The 22,664-nt window shown below is 36.4% G+C and overlaps 3 protein-coding genes across 4 annotated transcripts in view; 1 reads left to right on the top strand and 2 right to left on the bottom strand.

The window, feature by feature from the left end:
* Nucleotides 1–1,066: 1,066 nt before the first annotated feature.
* eef1akmt2 (EEF1A lysine methyltransferase 2) lies at nucleotides 1,067–3,520 on the bottom strand. Its single transcript, XM_084393321.1, has 7 exons — nucleotides 3,478–3,520; nucleotides 2,554–2,683; nucleotides 2,203–2,268; nucleotides 1,893–2,007; nucleotides 1,641–1,748; nucleotides 1,307–1,523; nucleotides 1,067–1,227 (listed from the first exon to the last, which is right to left on the bottom strand). The coding sequence occupies exons 1-7, from the start codon at nucleotides 3,500–3,502 to the stop codon at nucleotides 1,130–1,132; spliced, it is 759 nt and encodes a 252-aa protein (XP_084249447.1). The 5' UTR covers nucleotides 3,503–3,520; the 3' UTR covers nucleotides 1,067–1,129.
* Nucleotides 3,518–13,540, top strand: abraxas2 (abraxas 2, BRISC complex subunit). 2 transcript variants are annotated; one of them, XM_084393320.1, is made up of 9 exons: nucleotides 3,518–3,635; nucleotides 5,792–5,882; nucleotides 6,661–6,697; nucleotides 7,407–7,473; nucleotides 7,615–7,805; nucleotides 8,005–8,124; nucleotides 10,697–10,781; nucleotides 12,404–12,521; nucleotides 12,598–13,540. In XM_084393320.1, the coding sequence occupies exons 1-9, from the start codon at nucleotides 3,564–3,566 to the stop codon at nucleotides 13,065–13,067; spliced, it is 1,251 nt and encodes a 416-aa protein (XP_084249446.1). In that variant the 5' UTR covers nucleotides 3,518–3,563; the 3' UTR covers nucleotides 13,068–13,540. The 2 variants fall into 2 exon arrangements, with proteins under 2 accessions (XP_084249446.1, XP_084249445.1); XM_084393319.1 differs by having other exon boundaries at nucleotides 8,002–8,124.
* A 4,663-nt stretch (nucleotides 13,541–18,203) lies between these two features.
* The window catches only part of arhgap5 (Rho GTPase activating protein 5), a 36,112-nt gene continuing 31,651 nt past the window's right edge, over nucleotides 18,204–22,664 (bottom strand). Inside the window, 3 exon segments of the mRNA XM_084392812.1 lie at nucleotides 18,204–18,445; nucleotides 18,447–18,708; nucleotides 18,865–18,970. Of these exon segments, the coding sequence (XP_084248938.1) occupies nucleotides 18,335–18,445; nucleotides 18,447–18,708; nucleotides 18,865–18,970 (479 nt within the window). The 3' untranslated portion in view covers nucleotides 18,204–18,334.

Genomic DNA, 22,664 nt, shown 5'->3' with positions numbered 1-22,664 from the left:
TTGAATCAGGTGTGTTTGATTAGGGAGACAAAGAAAACGTGCAGTGTTGGGGGTCTTTCAGGAGCAGGGTTGAAGAACACTGGCCTAGAGCAATAGCATAGAACTCAGTTTTACAGAGCCAGCCTCTAATGTTGCAGTAATAGTATTGATGTCCTCCATCTCAGAGGTGTCTGAGAAATACTATAATGAGGGTATAAAGGGGTTTTACGGGCCCACATCATTCACAGAGCGAACAGCAGGACGTTTTGAGGTTTGTTACTGTGGACCGCAGAGATCTTCTCCACACTGGTATCCACCATATGTGATTTATTGTTAATTAAACATCATTACAGATTAGGCTGGACCGGTTTTATGTAAGCATGTGCTCAAAAGTTAATTAATCATCCTCCTCTATCAAAAGGTTAAATAGCGTTTATATGATTTAAGATCCCTTACAAAAATGTGGTACCATGGTACAGCGATTTCATCAGAGAAGACCATGGTACATTATATATTTTTTTCTTTTTAAATAAATAACATTTTTACATTTATAAAAATCATTGGTTTGATTGGAGACGATGGTGTCCGTGCCCAAGATGGTTGTGTCCGTGCCGGAGTCGTTGGTGTCCGTGCCGGAGACGGTGGTGTCCATGCCGTTGGTGGTGTCCGTGCCGGAGACATTGGTGTCTGTGCCCTAACGGTAACCCTAACTGTGCATAGAGAACATCCCAATCGAGTGAAGGGATTTGTGGAAACTGTGGTTCCTAATTATTGTGATCCAACATTTGCCTCACATTTCAGACTGAAAACACATCTATTTAGCCTCACATTCTACTGACTAATTATGTGTACCCCATTTAATTATCTTTTTTATCTCCTGCTAAACAATTCTATTAAATTATTTCATTTCTGGTTCTTACTTTTTAAATAACTTGTATTTTCTTTCTAATGTTTATGTAAAGCACTTAATTACCATTGTGTATGAAATTTTGGTATATAAATAAACTTGCCTTGAAATGAAGGTAGCAGGTAAATAAAAATGTAATTAATTTGTATTATCTTCATAGTAAGTAAAACAAACATTTTTAAAAAAGAGTTTATTATAAAATTACAATAATATTACAATGCAAAACATTTAAAAACTTGAAAATCAGTCAGTCTGTTTAAATACCAAAGCTGTCACAGTGTTACCCGTCACACCACCAAACTGGAAACGAGGGGTGGGCAGCTCACGTACCAACTCAAAACCTGCAAGAAACCACTATCTTATAATAATTACAGTATTTGAAAAAATGTTAGTGAAAGAAATGTGCTTTAGCTCAGGTACCGGGGTTGAAGATCTGCAGCAGCTGCTCTTTGGTCCAGTTGCAGGAGGTGATGATGAAGAAGCCGCCTGGTTGCATAACAGTTCTTAAAGAGGTCACATAGTGCTTTTTTGCCTCCTCTCTGTCCTCTGGGCTCAAACTAATGGCATCAAATGTGCCTTTATCAATACATACATCAAAGCCCTTCAATTCTGTGCTGGGATTCAAGAAATCCTCCACCTGAAGTCACATGTAAAACACACAAACAGAAATCCTTCTTCATTATGTGTTCTGTTGAGCAATGAATTTATTTATTTACTTAATTTATGCATGCTAAAAACAAATAATTTCCACTACCTGAATTTTAACATTCCTGAAGCCTTCCTCTTCCAGAATTTTTATGGCAAGCTCTACAGCAGCCTTGGAATAGTCAATTCCAGTAAGGTTTGAAAAGCCATGGTTGGCCTTAAGGGATAATTCATGTGGTTATTATCATTTATAGTTATACTTATTGACATTTTTGTGATTTCAAAATGTATTTCAATTAATAGAGTGATTAAATATACAGTACATTCCTAAATGCAGATATCTATTGAACTTTTGACTTGCCAGTTCAAGAAGGAACATCCCGTTTCCAGTCCCGATGTCAAGTATGGCGGCATTTTCAGATACATGTTGTGCTTCTATCCATCTGATCACTCTGTCCACGCTTTCCTCACCAAACCTAAAGGTTCAGCATGGGGCATAGGAAGAAGTTTTTATATTGCCCTAAATTACAGAACATAACTAATACACCAGAAGATGGTGCTGGTTTATATTCATATCATATCCTGCAAGAACAGACTTAACTTGAAGGAAAAAAAAATCAATATGGAAGGGCATTCATAAACAAGCATGTAACACAAAACAGCATAATTACCATATTTCTCCCACATCTCCAATATCTTTGTAAGTCTGCAGCTCTCTTTTATAAGCCTCATCCCAGCTTCAAGAAAAACAGGAGAAAAGCCAGATATTTTTTTTTTATAAATCACTTAATCACCAACAAAAGTCAGATTACATTCAAAGGAATCACTCAGAGATATCCTGCTTTGTTTTTATTTAACATATACAGGTGTAACATTTCACTTGCAGCAGTTGCAGGAAAAATACAATATTCATGTGTGGTGTCATAGAGGTAAAAACATAAATGTAACCTATGTGCTGGTCTTCTCCCCACAATATGAGATCGAATAATACCAGGACGAAGTAATCAAGCAAAGTCTCTTACTACTCCTTTGTTCCGAGTTTTGAAGGAGCAAAGTCTTCTGATTCTGTACACTGCACCAGACTGTCTTCTGGCCCATGTGTGCTGCTCACTGACGATTCCATCATGACGTCCCGTGTCTCAGCAGCATCCGCTGACGTAATACAGAACGTGACAATCAACGTGACATTACAAAATAAAGGTTGAAAGTTTAACAATTTTATTGTACATCAAAATTGAATGCAAAGCGATACAAATTTGACATGGATATAAGTTTAAAATATAAACATAAAATAATAATCAAGGGTCTCAAAAGAAAACATATAAATTAAATATTAAAATAAAAACATCACACAGTTGACAATATTGTGCACTTTGCAATAGTATATATATGAAGTTTAGCATTTTGAACAAGAATGTGTTATAAGAGAGACAGATGAAAGAGAAAGAAATTATTATTGTTTTGGTGGCTCCATTAATAATTATGCTTTTTACATCAAACAAGCAGATACATGTTATTTTTAACGTTTTAAGAATTGTAAGGTAAATACTATGCTTTACATACCAAGTAAGTATATGAATGTATGTTTAATAACGTTTTATTAATAAAGGTTTAAGAATTTTAAGGTAAATATTTTGTTGCAAACAGATAAATGCATTTTTTTATGTATAACATTTTATTTATATATTTTATTTATAACGTTTTCAAAATTAATTCAGTCAAATATAAAAAGCCTGTCAAATTTTTAGAGTCAGCATTACGATATTTAACCCTTTTTTATTGCAATTTTTACAGAGGATACAATACAAACAATCTTTCAAACAACAAACATCTTATGGCTCAGTAGTTAACCAGATAAATTATATAAAGAAGCCATATTAACCTATTAAGAAATATTTCCTTAGAAATGGAAGAGAAAGAAAAGAAACAAATATATGATAATTTACCCCAACAGAAGGTTTGTTTATTCATGAACAGACTGATGTACAGTGCGTGCGCAAAGGATTGTGGGCTCGGCGCGTATGTTTCCATCATGGCGGCGTCAATTTCGGGATACACTTTTAGTTCTGTGTGTTATCACAGTGCCAACAGCAATTCTGACCATGTAAGTACTATGCCACCTGACTTTGAGGCTAAATGTTTAAGTGCACGATCGCATAGCGAAACAACAAACAGTTTATTCCATCAAATCAGAATTAATTCATTTCCCGGTGTCATCTTCCTGGTGTGGCTACAGAATGGCCGTGTATCAAAACCTGGTGAGCTGTCTATCTAGACAGCGTTCGTTAGCATCTTGAACATTCAAAATTTCGAGTCTTTGGCATTTTTGTAGTATTTCATATCTGCGGCATTTTACATATCATGAGTCTAATAGAGCTGACTCAGAACGCGCCTTTAATGGTCAACAAAATGCGGTCTAGGTAGGTAGCTTACTATGTTTTGAGACGCAGTCAGGGTGACAGCTAGCAAACCCACAGTCCGACGGGTTTTACAAGCTTGTCAGAGAGTAGCATTGCCGTTTATTTAGTTTATCATCGCTCACTTTCATAAATGTATACTGCCTGATAGCGTTCAGTGAATTAAATCTCATCTAGTTAGTGTTATAGACATCAGTGCGTCTAAAATAGTCACATTAGCTGACCGGCTAACTTGTTTGTCAGCAACAACTGTCAAATGCAAACTTGAATGTCTAACAGACATATTGAATGAAGTATTTACACATGATAATGATCATTTGTATAGCCTTTTTGCTCTTCGTGTCATTCTCTCTGGCATTAGGAAGTAACTTAGGTGATCTGTCATTGACCCTGCAGGCATCGCATAGTTGTTTTGAGCTGGTTAGTCAGGTGTTCTGCTTAACCTGTTTTCAACCTGTCAAAGATATTACGTTTTTTGTAGTTTTTACTTACTGAATATCTAAATGCCAACCAATTAAGTTGAACGTGTTTATATGATGGACTGTCAACATCTAGCCTGTAATATTTATATGTGGGATTTTGATACTAAACCACCTTCATGACCTAACCTAATTGTATTTTAATTGGAAAACATAATCAGCAATTTCAGTGTGATCTAGTTGCTTAAACTGAACACGTAAACAGCCGGTGGAGTTGTGCTGAGTGCCCGGAGAACAGTGTTTCTGTTGTTCTCTCGTTGCAGCAGTGAAATTTCTCCTTTTCAGACCTCTTTATACAAACTATTTTTTAAATATATTTACTGCATGAATTCAGGTCACGTTCGACTAACATGTACACTTTGGTATATCATGTGAATTAGAGGTGCAAATTTCATGTTTTGTTTGTTTTAAACACGTCAAATGTCTGTATCCTCCTTTAAATGGCATTTGGCCTGTTACTGTATGAGGAAAAAAAAATCAAACAATTTTTATTATTATTAACAATATTATTATTATTATTATTAGTTTTTCAATAACTGCCTAACAAAATCATTGTCTTCTTAACTGAATACATGATGTTTACTCACCTCTAACCGCTCTTCTAACTGTATATTACTGCCATTACTTTGACACACTCTTCTCTGACTGATCACAGAATAATTCATAATTGTTGCATTGAAACAAGCATTTTATGTAATGCTGCTTTAAAACAATATGTATTGTGAAATGCGCTATACAAATAAACTTGAATTGAACTGAACCCAGGTTGCCTAGACTGAGTGACAGCATAATTTTTATGTTTATTGCTAGGAAATTGCTAAATCAAACAAGGGTTTTTGACTGTATGTAGTAATAGGGCTGTCATAAAAAATATGTTTGTGGAAGGTGCCTATTCAGTTACGTCAATATTAACATTTTATCTTAAAGGCGTAATGAAAGGAAGGTTGCAATAGACTTGTCTTCTCTTTTATGATGTTTATTTTTTAGTTAAATGTCTTCTTGAACAAGAAAAAAATATGATTGATTGGATTGTTAGATGGTTGTGGTTTGCTATTGCTGTGATGTCATGTGAGTGAACTGTTGCCCCGCCCTCACGCCAGTAAACGCATCATCAGAGAAGAGAAAAGATGTCTTTGTGAGAGGGAGGGAAAGTGATTTTTTTTAATTAAAGATCAAGAGGGCACTTGTATTTAAAAAATTAATAATAATGTGCACAGGTAAATCATTTATAATAAATACTAAAATATTCCATAAAAAAAAAAAAGAGTTGTCAATTTTGATTTCATGGTGACTTTAACTACACTATCTTTTCCATTAAATTGCCATTTTAATGGTACAGCAAAATTGTTTATTGACTCTTTTAGGAAGGCTTCCTGTTGGGAGAAGTGAGACAAGAGGAAACTTTAAGCATCAGTGACTCACACATCGGTAGTTCAGAATTCCTCAGTGTAATAGGTAAAACCATGTTTGATTATTTTTTTTCATCACCATTTTAGTAACTCATCATTCAAAACATGATGCATCTCATCTCTGAAATCCTCAGTTGATCCCAGTCTCAAATCACAGACATAACATGTTTCAAAGTGAGGACGTGATGACCTTCCTGTGCGAGCAGCTATGAGCTATCAGTTCAAGATATGGCTGATGTAATCTGTTCATTCTCAACCATCCAAAGTACTGTAGCAAACTGCCCTGGTTGTCAATAACCTGATAAGCCACTCAACTTTTGTTTTTTTTAAGTTTGTGTCAGCCTGTATTTCTGAGTAAAGTCTTAAGTCCTGAGAGATGAAGCCTGAAACATCATAGACCTTTTCTTTTTTTCCTCCAAAATACTGGAAATAGCTCCTCTCCAACATTAAGAGATCATGTTTCTGAGTTTGGCACTGCTCCCAGACCCCTTCAGCTCTGATCACTTTACAAAGAATTTCACAAAGGGTCCACAACATTAAAAGTGGGATAGTATCTTATATTTGATACCCGGATAGTATCAAATATAAGTACTATCCCGGATAGTATCTTATATTTGCAGTAAGAAGTCATTATGAAGGTCATGTTGTCCTCTAGACTCTGTTCGTGATAGCATACTGCCTGCATATTTTTCTTTGTCCATTCCAAGGTTAATGTTGTCTGTATGCATATGAATATTTAAATTTAGACCTTTTGAACATTCACAGCATGATTATTTTACTCAGATGTTGATATAATTAATCACTTGCATTTACTTGCCTTTCAGAGGTCCATAATCACGAACCTTGTGCACAACTGTTTAGGTAAGAACGTCCTGCATCAGTACTTGGATTTAGTAGATGCGTTCTTAAATATTTATTATGGTATAAAATATACACTGCCATTTAAAAGTTTGGGGTCGGTACAATTTTTAAAAATGTTTTTGAAAGAAGTATAATATGTTCACCAAGGCCACATTTACTTGAACAAAAATAATATAGCAGTGATATTGTGAAATATTATTACAATTTAACTATTTTCTATATTAATATATTTTAAAATGTAATTTATTCCTGTGATCAAAGCTGATTTTTCAGTCTCGTTACTCCAGTCTTCAGTGTCACATGACCCTTCAGAAATCATTCTAATATGCGGATCTGATGCTCAAGAAACGTTTCTTATTATTATGTAATATAATGTTGAAAACAGTTTGTGCTGTGTAATATTTTTATGGAAACCATGCTAAAAAATAAATCTGGATTCTTTGATGAATAGAAAGTTCAAAAGAACAACTTTTATTTTAAATAGGAATGTTGTGTAACATTTTAAATGTCTTTACTGTCACTTTTTGCTAAAAGTATTAATTTCTTCTAAAAAATCTTCTAAAATTGTACTGCCCCAAACTTTTGAATGTTCTTTCTTTCTTTCTTTCTTTCTTTCTTTCGTTCTTTCTTTCTTTCTTTCTTTCTTTCTTTCTTTCTTTCTTTCTTTCTTTCTTTCAAATCAAACTTACAGTTGTTTTGCATATTGCAGCTTTTATGACTATGCAGGTAACGTCAATGAAGAAAATCTCAACAGAATCCTCAAGGATAGAAGAAAAGTAAGCAGTCATATGCATAAAAATGTGCAAGAGAAAAATACGTTATTAACTGGTACCTTGACAGGTTCTATGTCCTGCATTGTGCCTCTTTGTGTGTTTAATTCAGCCGACCCACTTCACAATGTTTCTTTTCCTGTGCAGAATGTTATCGGCTGGTACCGGTTTCGAAGGAACACCCAACAGCAGATGTCATTCAGGGAGCAGGTGATCCATAAGCAGTTGACCAATATACTTGGCATCCCAGATCTGGTCTTCCTCCTCTTCAGCTTCATCTCCACAGCCAATAGTTCCACTCATGCTTTGGAGTATGTGCTCTTCAGGCCCAACAGAAAGTATGTACAAGCTGTTTAATACAAAGTTATGGAGTGGGGTAAAAAAAAACAAAAAAAAAGACAAAATCATGATTCATTTGAACTGTTTTGGACGTTTCTCTTTTATTGTTATTTCATAATACCTTGCATAATGTTTACAAATGGCGCTGTGTAGCTGATATGTGTGTTTCTGTTGTAATTTTGCTATTTCTCCCAGCAGATATAATCAGAAGATATCTCTAAGCATCCCAAACCTGGGCAACACCAGTCAACAGGAATATAAAGTCTCATCTGTGCCGAACACCTCCAAGAACTACGCCAGTGTCATTAAAGAACATGGGTGAGGCAACCTGACTGCAATGGTCAATATTATTTTAGCCATGTCATGGAATGTAGTTATAGAAAATTATTGCGTTATTAAGTTTTATTCACTACTCTTCAAAAGTTTGGGGTTGGTAAGATTTCTAATGTTTTCTGAAATTTCTTATGTTCACCAAGGCTGTTTCTTTGATTAAAAAAATACGGTAAAGACAGTAATATCATGAAATATTATTACAATTTAAAATTAACTGTGTTCTATTTTAATATAATTTCAAATGTCATTTATTTCTGTGATGGTAAAGCTGAATTTTCAGCATCATTACTCCATTCTTCAGTGTCACATGACCCTTCAGGAAATCATTCTAATATGCTGATTTGATGCTCAAGGAAAATTGTATTATTGTCAATGATGAAAAGAGTTGTGCTGCATAATATTTTTGTGGAAATTGTGATACATTGTTTTCAGGATTCTTCATATTTGATGAATAGAAAGTTCAAAAGAACTGCATTTATTTGAAATATCAATCTTTTGTAACATTGTAAATGTCTTTTGATCAGCTTAATGCTACAAAAGATTTATATTTCAAATAAATGCAGTTCTTTTGTAGCCTGGCTAACGTCAGACCTCGTCTCATTGAGACGTGGTCTGGGAACTACATGTTCATTTTCTCGTATTTGAGGCGTGGTTTACGAATGCCCAGAGCCGTTTATTGGGCGCTACAAATGTCTATCAAATGCGCCTGTACGTAGCTCATAGCCAATCGTTTCAATTATACCAGATGACGTATGTAGAGCGACAGAAATTCGACGAGGAAGAAGACGATGGGTCAGAGATTTATGTGTACACGATGGCGTTCAACGACTAAACTACTTAGAACACTATCTAAGGCTGCATCGAAAGGTAACTTCGCGTCTGCTGCCATGTTGGATCCATCGATATAAACAAACTGCTTCGGTGTGTCGCATAGACGTCGTCATCGTCTTGCTGCTCCCTCCCCGTTCTGTGATTGGTCCCCTCGCTGAGGTGAAAATCTGGTCCATGGAATCCAGGCTGCCTAGCAGCGTGAATAAAAGGCAGGGCAAGGCAGCATGGGGAAACCCAGGCTAGTTCTTTTGAACTTTCTATTCATCAAATATGAAGAATCCTGAAAAAGTATTAGATTTTTTTCAACAACAAAAAAATCTTACTGACCAAAAATATTTGAACTGTATTTTTAAAGCTGCAGTCCATACCTTTTTTGGCTTAAAAATGATCCAAAATAATTTTTTGAGCAAATACATAACCAGCCAGTGTTCAAAATTATCTGTTTGCCTTAGCTCGATTCAAACCGGTAAGCTTGTAATAATGTTTTTAATTCCAGTGGTACTGGTGGATTTCCGTGGGAAATTCGAGCATGTCTTTGCGTCATAACGTCACATCTGTACACATAAAGAAGGTGTCTCGGCTAGTAGGCTATATTGCGTGTGAGGATGTTGGAGGTGGAGATTTATAGCCTTTTCTCACAGCACTTGATATAATTAAACTTATCAATTTGATGGCGGATCCAGAAAGGTTCAATCGACAATCACCACTGACAACTAAAGATTCACCCGTTGTAAAATGCAAAAGACTTAAGAGTAGCTACAGAAAAAAAGAGACTGCAACCGGGCTCATACGAAAACAAGGATAAATATCGGAAGGGCATTAAATGTAGTCATGCAATACTGATGTTGTTAACATGAACAATTTGAGAACAAATTGAACAAACACGATTTGTTCAATTTAAGAACAAACCGTGCTAATGTGATATGTTAAGCGATTGTTAGATTTAATCAGCGCGATTTACTCCAATGCTTTTTTTCCCTTAGTTGGTCAGAACAAAAGTGGATGTTACTTACTTGTTCAGATGATGACATTTTCCTGTGAAAATTCTTATGTTGGTCATACTTCCAAAAAGTAGAATATGTGATTGCGAATGACAGTATCCACACCGGTGCGGCGACTGACAGCTGCACATTCTCCTCAAAACATTGGATTCATCCGCGCTGTGCAGTGCCGAGGCACAACCCACGTAAAGTTGATAATTCCGCGAATAACTGCAATTGCAGATTTCGAACAGAGATGGCGACAAAGAGGAAAAAACTAAGGACTGCAGCTTTAACTGAAAAAGTAGTGAAAGACCAACACTAGTACTGGCTGGCAAATAAGACATTCTCAAATTTGCTGATATTAAACATATTACTTAACATTTATTAATTAAATATTAAAGAAATTTATATGTTATTTTACACATGAATATTTGAAAACAGAAAATGTGCAGTAGTATCCAATAACAAGTGTGGTATATTCAGAGCTGACACACTTGAAATTACCAATCCTATTAATCAACTGTATTAAAATTAGTCTCAGAATTGCTAAATTTTCTCAGATCAGTCAGTCTTGCCAGTATATTGGTCTATCAGTAGAGAAAAAGAGGAGATTTGTTTGTCTTTGAGGTCATATATTTGCACAGATTTTTAATGCAAACTACACAACCTAAAACAGGGCCACTTTTGCTGCAGTAAATACTTGAATGTGATCGCTAATTTTTTTAAATTATTATTATTTATAGGACTGACTTCTTTGATAAGGATGGAGTGATGAAAGACATTCGAGCTATTTTTCAGGTGTACAGTGCCCTTCAAGAAAGAGTGCAGGTGAGTTACATCATTATACTGCTTCTTAACTTTAAGCTCAATCCAGGAGATGGTGGTTAACATACAGGCACTAGCTAGGTTTTCCAAAGTTTACTGGACACAAGTTTGTCGTTGGGAAATAACGTTAGGGCTGGGATGATACACTTAAGTCACGAGACGATAAACGATACTGGGTTGATTGTTGTACTTTACAGCATGACCCTTGTTTAATATTGGTCAAACAACATTCAATTCAAATGTCCACTTAATCTTTAATATTTGACCACTTTTTTACAATAGAAATGCTACAACCACTGTCATTTCTTGAACAAGAACATGTGGACATCAAATCTCATGCAAACTCAGATCAAGGGTTTAAACTTTTATCTTGAAATCGTGAAATCATTTAGAAACATATTGATGTATTCTCCTGTTACATAGATAGATTCATAAATGATAGGCATAGATTCAAAAATGATTTATGTTACAAATCTGGTGAAATGAGCATCCCAAACACACAGCATATGCAGAAATGGAGTTTATTAACAAAGCTGCGAAGATGCGCTTTCTAAATGCGTTCCTAAATGCATGTTATTGGAAGCCCAAACATGCATGCAGACACTGAGACAGAGACAAAAAACATGTAATCTGAATTAAATTAAAGCGTCTAATTTTAATAAAATTACTAATTAAAGCATTGTGCTTCACTCTGAAACCCACAGTGCATATATTTATTTAATTGTATATAAAATTCGACCCGCCACACTTGTAATCCACCCACATTTGTCAAGTTGGCACTTGGCAGGTGTTAAAGGGCACCTATTATGCCCCTTTTCACAAGATGTAAAATAAGTCTCTGATGTCCCCAGAGTGTGTATGTGAAGTTTTAGCTCAAAATACCTAACAGATAATTTTTTACAGCATGTTTAAATTGTCACTTTTTGGGGCTCAGAAAAACGCACCGTTTTAGTGTGTATCCTTTAAATGCAAATTAGCTAATGCTGCCGGCCCAGGGGGCGGAGCCTCACAAGCTCACACTCAGTAAACTTTATATCCGTAAAACGACTCGATGAGCTGTCGTAAAGTGCGCGCGCTCACTTTCATTTCTGCTGTGATCAGTAACGTTAGGCCTGTCGCTGCGGAGACCGTAAGCTGGATCACGAACAGTTGGTACAGATCCATCCTCGAGTAATAACGAGAGTAAATGAAGACTGCTATGTTCATTCTTACATCCAACAACAAAACACCTCAATCGCTTAAAGACATTCTTGTCTACAGCTGCTCTGGCGTCGAAAGAGTGGCGGACTGTGTACAGCTCACTCACTCAGGGCGGGTCTATGCTAAAACTGCAGTCCGTCAACAGTCGTGGGCGGGGCTTGTGCAAAAGTACGTCACATTGCCCCGAATCTGAGAACGTCTTGTTCTGAGACAGTGCTTATGATTTATGGGGATATAAAAAAAAGCACTGGGTGGATTTTTATCATTGTAGGGTTGGTGTGGATTTTGCATAATAGGTGCCATTTAAATGTCAAACCTTGATAGTAATATTTAAATGTTTTCAATAAATAAAGTCAGAAATACTTGTATAATATTTAGCATAATGCTGAGGATGTGCTATCTATGAATTTCCTGTCATCCCGCAGGCGGTGTGCTGTGAAGTGGATCAAAGTGAACGAGTGAGGGAGAAAATCCAAGAAGAAGTGAACAAACTCAAAGAGGAAATCGCTCTCAGGAAACGCAACAGCGCTGAGGAAGAGAGAAGTATGTGCTGATGACTGCGAATTTGCCCAAAAAAAGGAAACAATTTCTGTTAATATCTTCTCTATTTTCTTAACAGGACTCCAAGAGGCGGCCGCTGTCACGCTTCCCGATAACTCTGCCCTCCCCGATAACTCTGCCCTTCCCGACTCCTCACACTCTTCGCTGACTCGAGTCGTGCTCTCGGGTCCCTCGGTGGAGCCCAGTTTAGAGAGAGCCGTGAACTCGTCATCTCCTCCGATCTACAGCACCACACTGCCTCCAGATTCACCAAGCGCTATACTGCTACCGCGGCCCCAAGCCGTGGGCTCGCCCGGCCACCCGTCTCCCAGTGTGGGCCTGGGCAACGGAGACGGCTCAAGCTCAGATTCCCTGAATCGCCAGGCCACCGGCCAGGAGGATGAGGATGACGACGATGAGGACAGTAGCGAGTACGAAAATTTAGTTAGTGAGCAATTGCAGCCACCTTCCTTATCGGAAGCTGTTACATTAGGACGACCGGCTACCCTGTGGCCCGACGGAGACGCCCACAGCCCTCCGGGCTCATAGTGATTGAGTAAACCACTGGGGACATTGACAAACGAACAGAACTATTCGTGATTGTGAGGCTGGTGGTGTTCAGAAAACAAACAAGCACTTGCCTTTTGTGAGTTATGACAATGCTGTCCTGTTGTACACATTTAACAGCTCTGTGCAGGGGACGTCATTGGGTTGTGACGGACTCCGAAGTGGCGATGGAACGATGTCCCCATCTATGTGGACCGACGGACCCCCTTTTTCTCCGTTTCACGCTCTTTTTTTTTGGGTGGAGAGGTGCATCCTGCTTATCTCGGCGTCTGCTACTCACTGGAGTCATTCGGTTCTTGCACCATTTACCTCTTGCACTGTTTTGCCTTCATTTGATCTGCGTTTGAATAGATTAGCAAAGGGAAAGATGTCTTTTTTTGCGGCCTTTAAACACATCTCTGTGTAAGCTTAAACCATGACTTGTTCATTGTCTCGCTTCATAAATCTGAATGGACAAAAAAAAAGAAAAGGAAAAAAAAAATCGCAGTTATAATACGTGCTCAGGACTGCAGCTTCCTGACACTTGAACAGTTCTTGTTATAGAAAAGTTATTTTATTTTTGTTTTTATTAGTTATATTTGATTTGATTGAGTAATATAATGGCCTATTCATGAAAAAAAACACGATAATTTTTGGTCAATGATTATATAAGTTACTTTGATAAGGGGTGCTTCTTGTATTTTTTATGGCGTACTGTAGATCATTACTAATTTCATTGGCTTAAATCAAACACGTTTTTTGTCCTGATGAATGAACCGATGATTATATCATTTTTTGCTCCAACTGCTGTCGTGCGGTTTGATGGAGCCAATCAGAAACTGGAAGGGTCAAGGGTCAAAATGCAGCATCATCGATCTCAGGATTCTTTTACAGTACCTGGACTGATGCTTTCTCTCATCATCTTGTCCACATGCCTTTGTTCATTAGTTGAGAAGATCTGATCGATTTACTTAAAGCAGTGCAGCGGTGGATCAGTTTAGTACTCTATGATAATGTGAAATAAAGATTTCAGCCATATGCAGCAGAGCTCAAAGGGTAGAAGCACAGTGTTGTCATCTGTTAGAGGATGTTTTACTGTCTGATCAAACCAAAATGGCTTTTTCCCCTCTAAAGTTTGTATGTATGTGAGTCTCAGAAAAACATGTCTGGGTCACTTTACCATTAATCATTAAAAATAATAATTTACCATTAAATCATATTATTTAAATTGTATATTAAGTAAAATATTGATATTAACATTTATTTATATATATACTTTTTTACGTTTCTCTCTTGGATGTTTTTGTTATTAAAGGTGATTATCATTTTTCATTCTCATAATACAGAAATGTTTTAAACTAGCGTTCAGCATGATGTATTTAGTTTTTATAACAATTTCTTTTTTTCTTAATAAAGTAATGAGATTTGGGGAGAAAACGTGAAAATCTTATTGGTACAAAAACATACTCTTTATTGTTTTATATACATATACATATGAAATGTGACTAGGACATGTTCTTGTGAGATTCACCCATGTAGTGCATATTGCAAACAATTTGGGCAAATTAATCCGAGTGATGAGCTGTTTTACTTTTTCACCCAAAGAATCCAAAACTCTTTATTTCTTTGTTTTATCTCAGGACCTGACGCTCTGACATTTATTTAGGCAGAGGCTGAAAAAATCTCACTTTTCATTCAGTACATTTCTCCAATTCTGTGTAGGACAAAAAAACAAATGTTTGTTCCCTGGCATGAGTGTGAATGAGAGTACACTGACAGAGATGTTTTAGTCAGCTGTATCATGTTGCATTGACTGTCTGCTTTAAATGTGTTTGCCTTTGGCATTGATCTTTATGTGTAAGGCCAAAAAAGATACCACCGTGGTTTTCGGCACAAATCTGAAAGTGTTAAAGTGAACAATTGCACTGATGTGGAGAAATGCCACATTTAAAATTTGATATGGGCTTGTTTGGCCAGCTGGCAGCCGGTCCCTCAGAGCTTTAAAAATGTGATTTTATCATACTAACATGTTCCTTAGAAAGTTTTGAATGAACATAAATGCCACTTAAGGACAAAATATAAAAATATATATATACACATATACACCGTCTGATTTTTTTTTTTTTTTTTTTTACAAATATTTACTATTTATGATTAATCAGAGTCAATTCACAGTGATCTCTTCTGAACATTGCAAGACAACTAATTCAGTGTCAATCCTGCTGCCATTATTGCCTTTTGCTCTCTTCTTACAGAAGCTTTCAAATCTGATAACGAAATAAATCAAAATGTGGCAGTGTGCCATTTTAATGGGGAAATAGCCATGATGTGATTGTCATTTTTATTGTCATTTTAGCCAGCTGGACTCTTATGATCGAGCAGCTGTAAGTGACTAACATTGTTCCCATCAGAACTGAAATGAAGTCTCGTTGCTGTCAACTGGTTAACAACATTCTTTAAAATATATATTTTTTGAGTTCAACAGCAGAAAGAAACTCATACAGGTTTGGAACAACATGAGGGCGAGTAAATGATGACAAAATCTCCCTTTCACTGTATGTGGCCGTTTCAAATTCTCACCTTTGATGGCAAAAGCTTTCAGCCACACTAGGACTCCAGGGAAAGCCAGGTGGAACATTGACTTCCATTCAAAGAAATGTCGAAAATTGATCATATAGGCTCGATTTTGTGCTTGTGGTTAGTTGTGTTAGCATATTCGTAACAAAACATGAACACACAGGGATAGTATCTTCTGCCTAATAATGTAAACAAATCAAATAAAGTGCAGTAGCTAGCCTAGCGCAGACTGTTGGATTGAGTAGTGTAGTTCATAACCTCACCTGAAGGTGGCGTTCCTCATTCACAGGTCCGCAGCGGCGCTCACTGACAAATGTGTCTAAAGCAAAGCAACAGTGCAGGCAGGGTTGCCAATTACGTGTTTCTACTTTTTAACTTTTCACCCCACGTATTGCATACGTTAAATTTGACTGAAATGCTTGTGTTTAGATATTTTACCCAATTTATATTCTTCCAATGATAGGCTATAACTGTACTAGATGACTGATGAGGAGCTTGTGTGCACAAAAGTATGACAGACCAAGAAGAAGAGTAAAATCAGAACAAAATATCAAATACTAAAAAGTTTTTCTTTTTTTTAACTGTTAAAAAAAATAAAGGATTACCATTCCCACTGAAGGATTTGTTCACCAGCTGTCAATCTTAAGGTACGATCATTTTATTGGTAACATTTAAAAAAAAAAAAAAAAAAAAAAAAATTTCATTACTTAATCGCCGTCATAATGTTCCAAACCTGTATGAGTTTCTTCTGTTGAACACAAAAGATTTTTGAGAATATTGATACCAAAAGAATATTGGTAACCAGACAGCTGACTAGCCATTGACTTCCATAGTAGGAAAAAAAAAGACGACAATAGTATTGAAAGTCAATGGATGCCATCAACGGTCTGGTTACCAACATCCAACAAAATATCTTTGTGTTCAACAGAAGAGAGACCCTCATGTTCCAAACCTGTGTGAGTTCGAGTAAACAATGACAAATTTTTCATTTTGGGGTGAACAATCCCTTTTAGTAATGTTACCGGAAACAACTCTTGATTCTAATGATGTATTATTAAATGTTACAATTAACATTAATCTGTATTTTAAAAATGGGATCATTTTGACTGGCCAGAATAGGCTGGTTTTGTTACACAGATCTGGCAACCCTGATTGCAGGGGACATTTTAAAGGCATGCTACCATTGGCTGTTTCTTCATATAATGTGCGACTGAAAAAGAACATCAGGCAAACATCATTTGTCAAAATCATTTATTTACTATAATACATAGCAGATGATGTTAAAATATTTAGTTTGTACATCATATGAGGCAATCATATGAACAATGTTGCTCTTTTTTTTTTAACTACACTAAATGGGATCCTAGCAGCTGCACACTTACCCTATTGAGCCCTTTCCTCCGTTTTAGTGAGTCAATTGAGATAAATCTTGTCATTTTTGTTCCCATCCATTGACATACAAGCTCCCGCAACACAGCTAAACATCTCTGAGTTGTGCTGTATTCCACACAAAGAATGCAAGCTTTCTAACAGCATCTGTTACAGTGGAACAAAATTCAGTACCATCTAATTTAAAAAAAATAAAAAAAAATAATAATTTCATATAGGGAATTAAGTACAGTCAATGGATCTAACCCCAAATTTTAATACATCATACCACAGAGATCTGATTATATGTTTTACAAGATTATACAGAGCTCCAGTACCCCGTGATTTTTGTTTCATCAGCCATCAAATGATGCTGACATTTATATATATATATATTTATATATATATATATATATATTGTATATATAGAGATATTTATATTTTCCTATTTTAGGGAAATAATTAAAGCCAAAATAATGATATTAAAAGTTGAACTATGGCATGACACAAACAAACAAATATAACAATTTTACCCCAGTTTAATGTTCCCTTCAACAAGTTAGGTAAAAAAAAGAAAAGAAAAAAAAAAGTCTTGCATAAAAACAGTTAAGCATTTACGGTTTTCCTCCGCGTTAACTCTTTCAGTTATTACAAGTGGCAAAGAACATGCAAATTCAGTTCACGAAATGAATCAAAAGAACCGGTGGTCTGCGGAACCGAAACGAACGAACATGAAACGAGACGGAGATAACCAAGCGTCTTCTGACGCCTGGATCTCTGAGATGTGCCAGATGGTTGCAGTGGGCCGTTTCCCTTTCTGTGGTTTCCAGAGTACGAGGGGCTCCCGGTTCAATGTCTGTAGGACAAAGTGCATCCTAGGCAGGCGCCCCTGATTTTATAAACTCATGTTAGTTCAATCCCAAACGCCTTGGGACACCACCACCCCAACAACGACTGCTGTCTTTAAGATAAAAATTTCCTAAAAATATATCTTTAGTCCATTGTAAAATAAAAAGGGGACAAACACAAGCGGAAAAATGGCACATTTTGCCATTATGGCAAGCCGTGCATGTGGCGTTGGTTTTTAGTGAGTGACTGACAGCTCCATTGTCTTGTCAAAAAGTGTTTCATAAATATATCTTCCTTGTGTTCACGATGTTTGAAATTAGTCAATGTGCACATTTACTGTCAAATTTACATTGACATTTTCTTTACAATTTTTCTTTACAGCTTTTATTCACTCTCATTCAGGAACAAAAAAATTGAATTAAAAAAAAAAAACTAATCTTTTCTGCAAGTCACATCTTTTGTACAAAAAAAAAAAGCTATTTTTCACTTCTTATTTTAGGAGGCTTCCACGCAGCCGAACGTGAGCTGGGGGGTCTATATGAGGGGTTCGGGGGGCAGCGGGTGCTGGATCTGCTGTGGTTGGAGGGGAGGAGGGAGTTGCAGGGCCATCAGAGACTCCAAACCGTGACCGTGTGGAGGAGGAGTCCCCTCAGCGCTGGAGGGCTCTGTGATGTCACCACCATAGAAGAAATACTGGCACTGCTGGATGAAGGACTCGATGACGGACTGGTTGAGTTTGGTGGTGGACAGCGTATCCTTGTTCTCAAAATCAGGCCTCATGAGCGTAGGCCAGAAGCAGATGGAGAGATTGTCGGCCGTCATCAACGTTGTCTTGCTTTGCTGACTTACCCTGGTGGAGAAAGGACATTACAAATGACTAAATACATTTTCATAATGGTACAATAAAAATCTGGAAATCAACCTCTTTAAAAATAAAGATCACTGGGATAAATTATAAACGGGACATTAACAAACACTAATAAAGTGGGGGCAGCCGAAGTTTTACCTGTTGAGGTGAGTGATGACGTATTTGAAAACTTCATAGTTCACAGGAGGAAATTTTCTCACGATTTCCTTGAGCACCTGCAGTCTTTCGTAATGATCTACGATTTCTAGAAAAATACACATTGAGAGAACTCATTAGAGAAGGGAGGAAATATTGTGGAATAAAACGTCACAGATTTTGAAATAGATAGGGCATAAACTCCTTCCTGTTAGGGTTTATTTTGTCATAATAACTAGCTATTTATTCATTAACCCGCTTATTACTTCCTAAATAAATAAAGACCTGATTTAAGTTATGTGAGAAAGAATGATGAGACACATAATACTAGCAATATTTGTAAATTACATATTATATTAATTAAGGACGAATTATATATCGGTACCATATTGATTCTTAGATATTTAATTGTACATATTTTCTCATTTAAATTTCCCTTGTCATCTAATGCCCACTTTAAGTTGATCTTTGTAAACACTAGTAATTTAACAACACTGATAAATGAAATCTATAGTGAAAACAAATATTAGTTTTTCATACTGTACATTATAATGGTGTGATGCATAACTTCACTTGTATCATTTAAAATGACTGATTTTAGTTTTTAGTGTTTTATTTTTAAGTCACCTATAAGTATTGGATTATCGTTATCGGTCAAAATTTCACTATCTGTGCATCCTTATATATTATTCCCAGTTGTTAACCGCAAATCAGAATCAAGCATTCAGAGAGATGTGCAGTCAGTGGACAAAACATGGAAAACCAAGAAGCACATGCGAAACCACTGTATTGTGCATATTTTGTATTGTGTATCTTTTGTTTTATGTACACCGTATATTAATTGTATTTTGATTATTTTATGTACATGTCATGAAAAGTGTCTGGAGTATGTCCCAAAGACTTTCACCCACTTGGTGGCGTGAAAAAAGGTGATTTGATTTGAACCATCATTTTTGAAACATCAAAAACAGATTTCGCGATAAAATGCAATGAGCTGCAATCGCCTGGCCGAGAATATGTGAAGGGAGGGAAAAGATAAAGATGAAATATCAGTACTTAATGTCATCTATCTACAGCAGTGTGGATCAGAAATAATAAGGAGTACGTCACAGGGGGCCCTGGATTAGATTCAGCACTGGGAAGCATCAAACGGAAATGCAGATGCATTTAAATGACTTCTCAGCTACCTTGGGCTGGGATTAGACGGTGTGGTGATGGGATTAATATTGAACGTAGTTGAAAGCAGAAACCGGGCACACAAAGGATAGAAAAAACACTCGACCGTTGAAATGGTGAAATGGCACGAGCAGGTCTCTACTTGTACTCATTGTTGTAGCAGACACACTTCCTGTCTTTCTTGTAGTCGCAACCTGTGCTGAAGTGACAGGTGAATGCTGTCTTACTGACACGCTGCCGCACACCTGCAGCTTGTGAAGACTAATGTATGAATGAGAGGCTGAGGTCAGACACATCTGATCACAGGTGGAGTCAACTGCAGGTTGACGCTTACACTGGCAATAAAATAAAGTGCTAACCCAGATCTTCAGCTACAACCTTCTCAATCCTTACGTGAAAATTGGTCCAGTTACTTTTACCTGGACCTGCTAAAACACTTAACCCTTTAAAACCGGATGTGTCGTCGACGACACAGCCAACCAAGCTGTATTCATGTCACTGTAACTCTTCAACCGTTTGCGCTATCAAAATAATTCAAATAGTTCCTGAAAGTAGACCATGCGCTTTTCGCCAATATACGGCTTATTACGGTAATGTCATGCTTTCCGTCTACAAATGACAGCAGCGCGGGATGGAAGGATTTGAACAGAGAGATACGACGCGCGGCAGGTTAGTGTTTTGGATTGCATAAAATAATAAAAGAAACGAACAAATACATGGCGAAATAAGTGTTAGACAGCCGAAGGATTGGGATGATTTTTAATGAAATTTGGTAGGAGGATGGCCGTTACTCTTTCACGTATCTAAGCATGTACTTGTGCGTGCATGTGTATGTGTGCGTGCCTATGAATGTGTGCATTTGTATGTGTGCGTGTATGACAAAGCGTCCTAAATGAAAACTGTGCAACCCAATGTCACAAAAAAGACTTGTATATATGTATTATAGTTCATTTTTCAACTTTAAAGTGTTAGTTTCTTTCGTTCATGATTTTTTCTAAATAAAAAAAATCAGTAAATTTACTGTAGTTTTTTTTATTTTTGTCTATTTAAATTCTATTTACAAACTCACCACACACAATAATGGTCAATAACTGTAATTTGTTGAAAGCTTATCTTTTTCTGAAAAAGATGACACCTTGCACATGAAGATAGCACATTGTTTTAGAATTTTACAGTCAAAAAATCGAATTATGTGAAAAACACCTATTTTAGCTTCAGGTTCTAAAGGGTTAATGAATAATGAAAATAATCGAATTTCAAAAAAGTATTAGTCAGCAAATCTGTTTCAAACTGTGGGTAAACAGTTGTATTTTGTTTTATAAAAATGTGCAAATGTCTTTTTTTGTGCAAATGATGTATAGCATTTCCAAAATTGTAACATTTTTATTAGTAAAAAAAAAAAAAAAAAAATACACTACCATTCACAACTGGGGTCAGTAAGTGCTTTTTTTTTTAATAACTTAATACTATTCAGCAAGGACACATTAAATTGATCAAGTGAAAGTCAAGTTATTTTTACTATTTAAAATAAATGCTGTTCTTTTGAATCTTCATCTTCTTATCAGCCTGTAAAGTTTCACAGTTTCCACAAAAATATGAACAGTTTTCAACATTGATAAATGCTTCTTGTGCACCAAATCAGCATAGTAGAATGATTTCTGAAGACTTTGCGTTATGGCTGCTGAAAATTCAGCTTTGCCATCACAGCAATAATAAAAATATATATTATACCAGACACTGTGTAAACAGTTGGTGTGAAGATTAGCCTGCAGCAAATATTTTATTAATGTTGGTAAATCACATTAGATTTTGTATGAACAGGCCTTTAAACTTATTTCAAAAAATAATAAGCTCAAAGATGAAGTGTGACAGTGCCGAACACTACCAATGTACCATGGTTTTATGACCAAATGTAAGGCAATGTTACTGAAAAAAAAAAAAAAAAAAAACACCAACACACTATATTACTTAAAGGAGAACTCTGGTCAATTTTAACATTGAGCTAATTTTTTTGTACATTTGGAGTGCTGTCAGTACAGAGAACAATGACAAAAATCGGTGTTGCCTACACCGTGTTATCCTCTTTTTAAAATTTGCACCCTGTTGACTTCAATGGGGCAAGTTTTAAACCTGCTTTTAGCCTCTTAACATCCTTGATGTGTCATTACAAGTGCCCAGCCAATGTGAGTGATTCCTTCTGAGTGAACGCGGGTGAATCTGACTGCAGTAGATGTGAAAGATATTAATAAAAATGATGTTTATTCAGCCAGCGCACATACCTGTATTTCCATCCTGTTTTCGGTCGAAGTCCACAGTAGTCGATTGTCGAGTTCACGCGCGTGATCATAGGTACTAAACCGATTCGGACTTCGACCGAAAACAGGATGTAAATACAGGTATGTGCGCTGGCTGAATAAACATCATTTTTTATATATTTCTTTCACATCTACTGCAGTCAGATTCACTCGCGTTCACTCCGAAGGAATCACTCACATGACCTGTGCACTTGTAATGACACATCAAGGATGTTAAGAGGCTAAAAGCAGGTTTAAAACTTGCCCCATTGAAGTCAACAGGGTGCACATTTTAAAAAGAGGATAACACGGTGTAGGCAACACCGATTTTTG

The sequence above is a fragment of the Rutilus rutilus genome (assembly GCF_951802725.1).
Source record: "Rutilus rutilus genome assembly, chromosome: 21".
Lineage (NCBI taxonomy): Eukaryota > Metazoa > Chordata > Actinopteri > Cypriniformes > Leuciscidae > Rutilus > Rutilus rutilus.
This window is presented reverse-complemented; position numbering and strand designations above follow the sequence as displayed.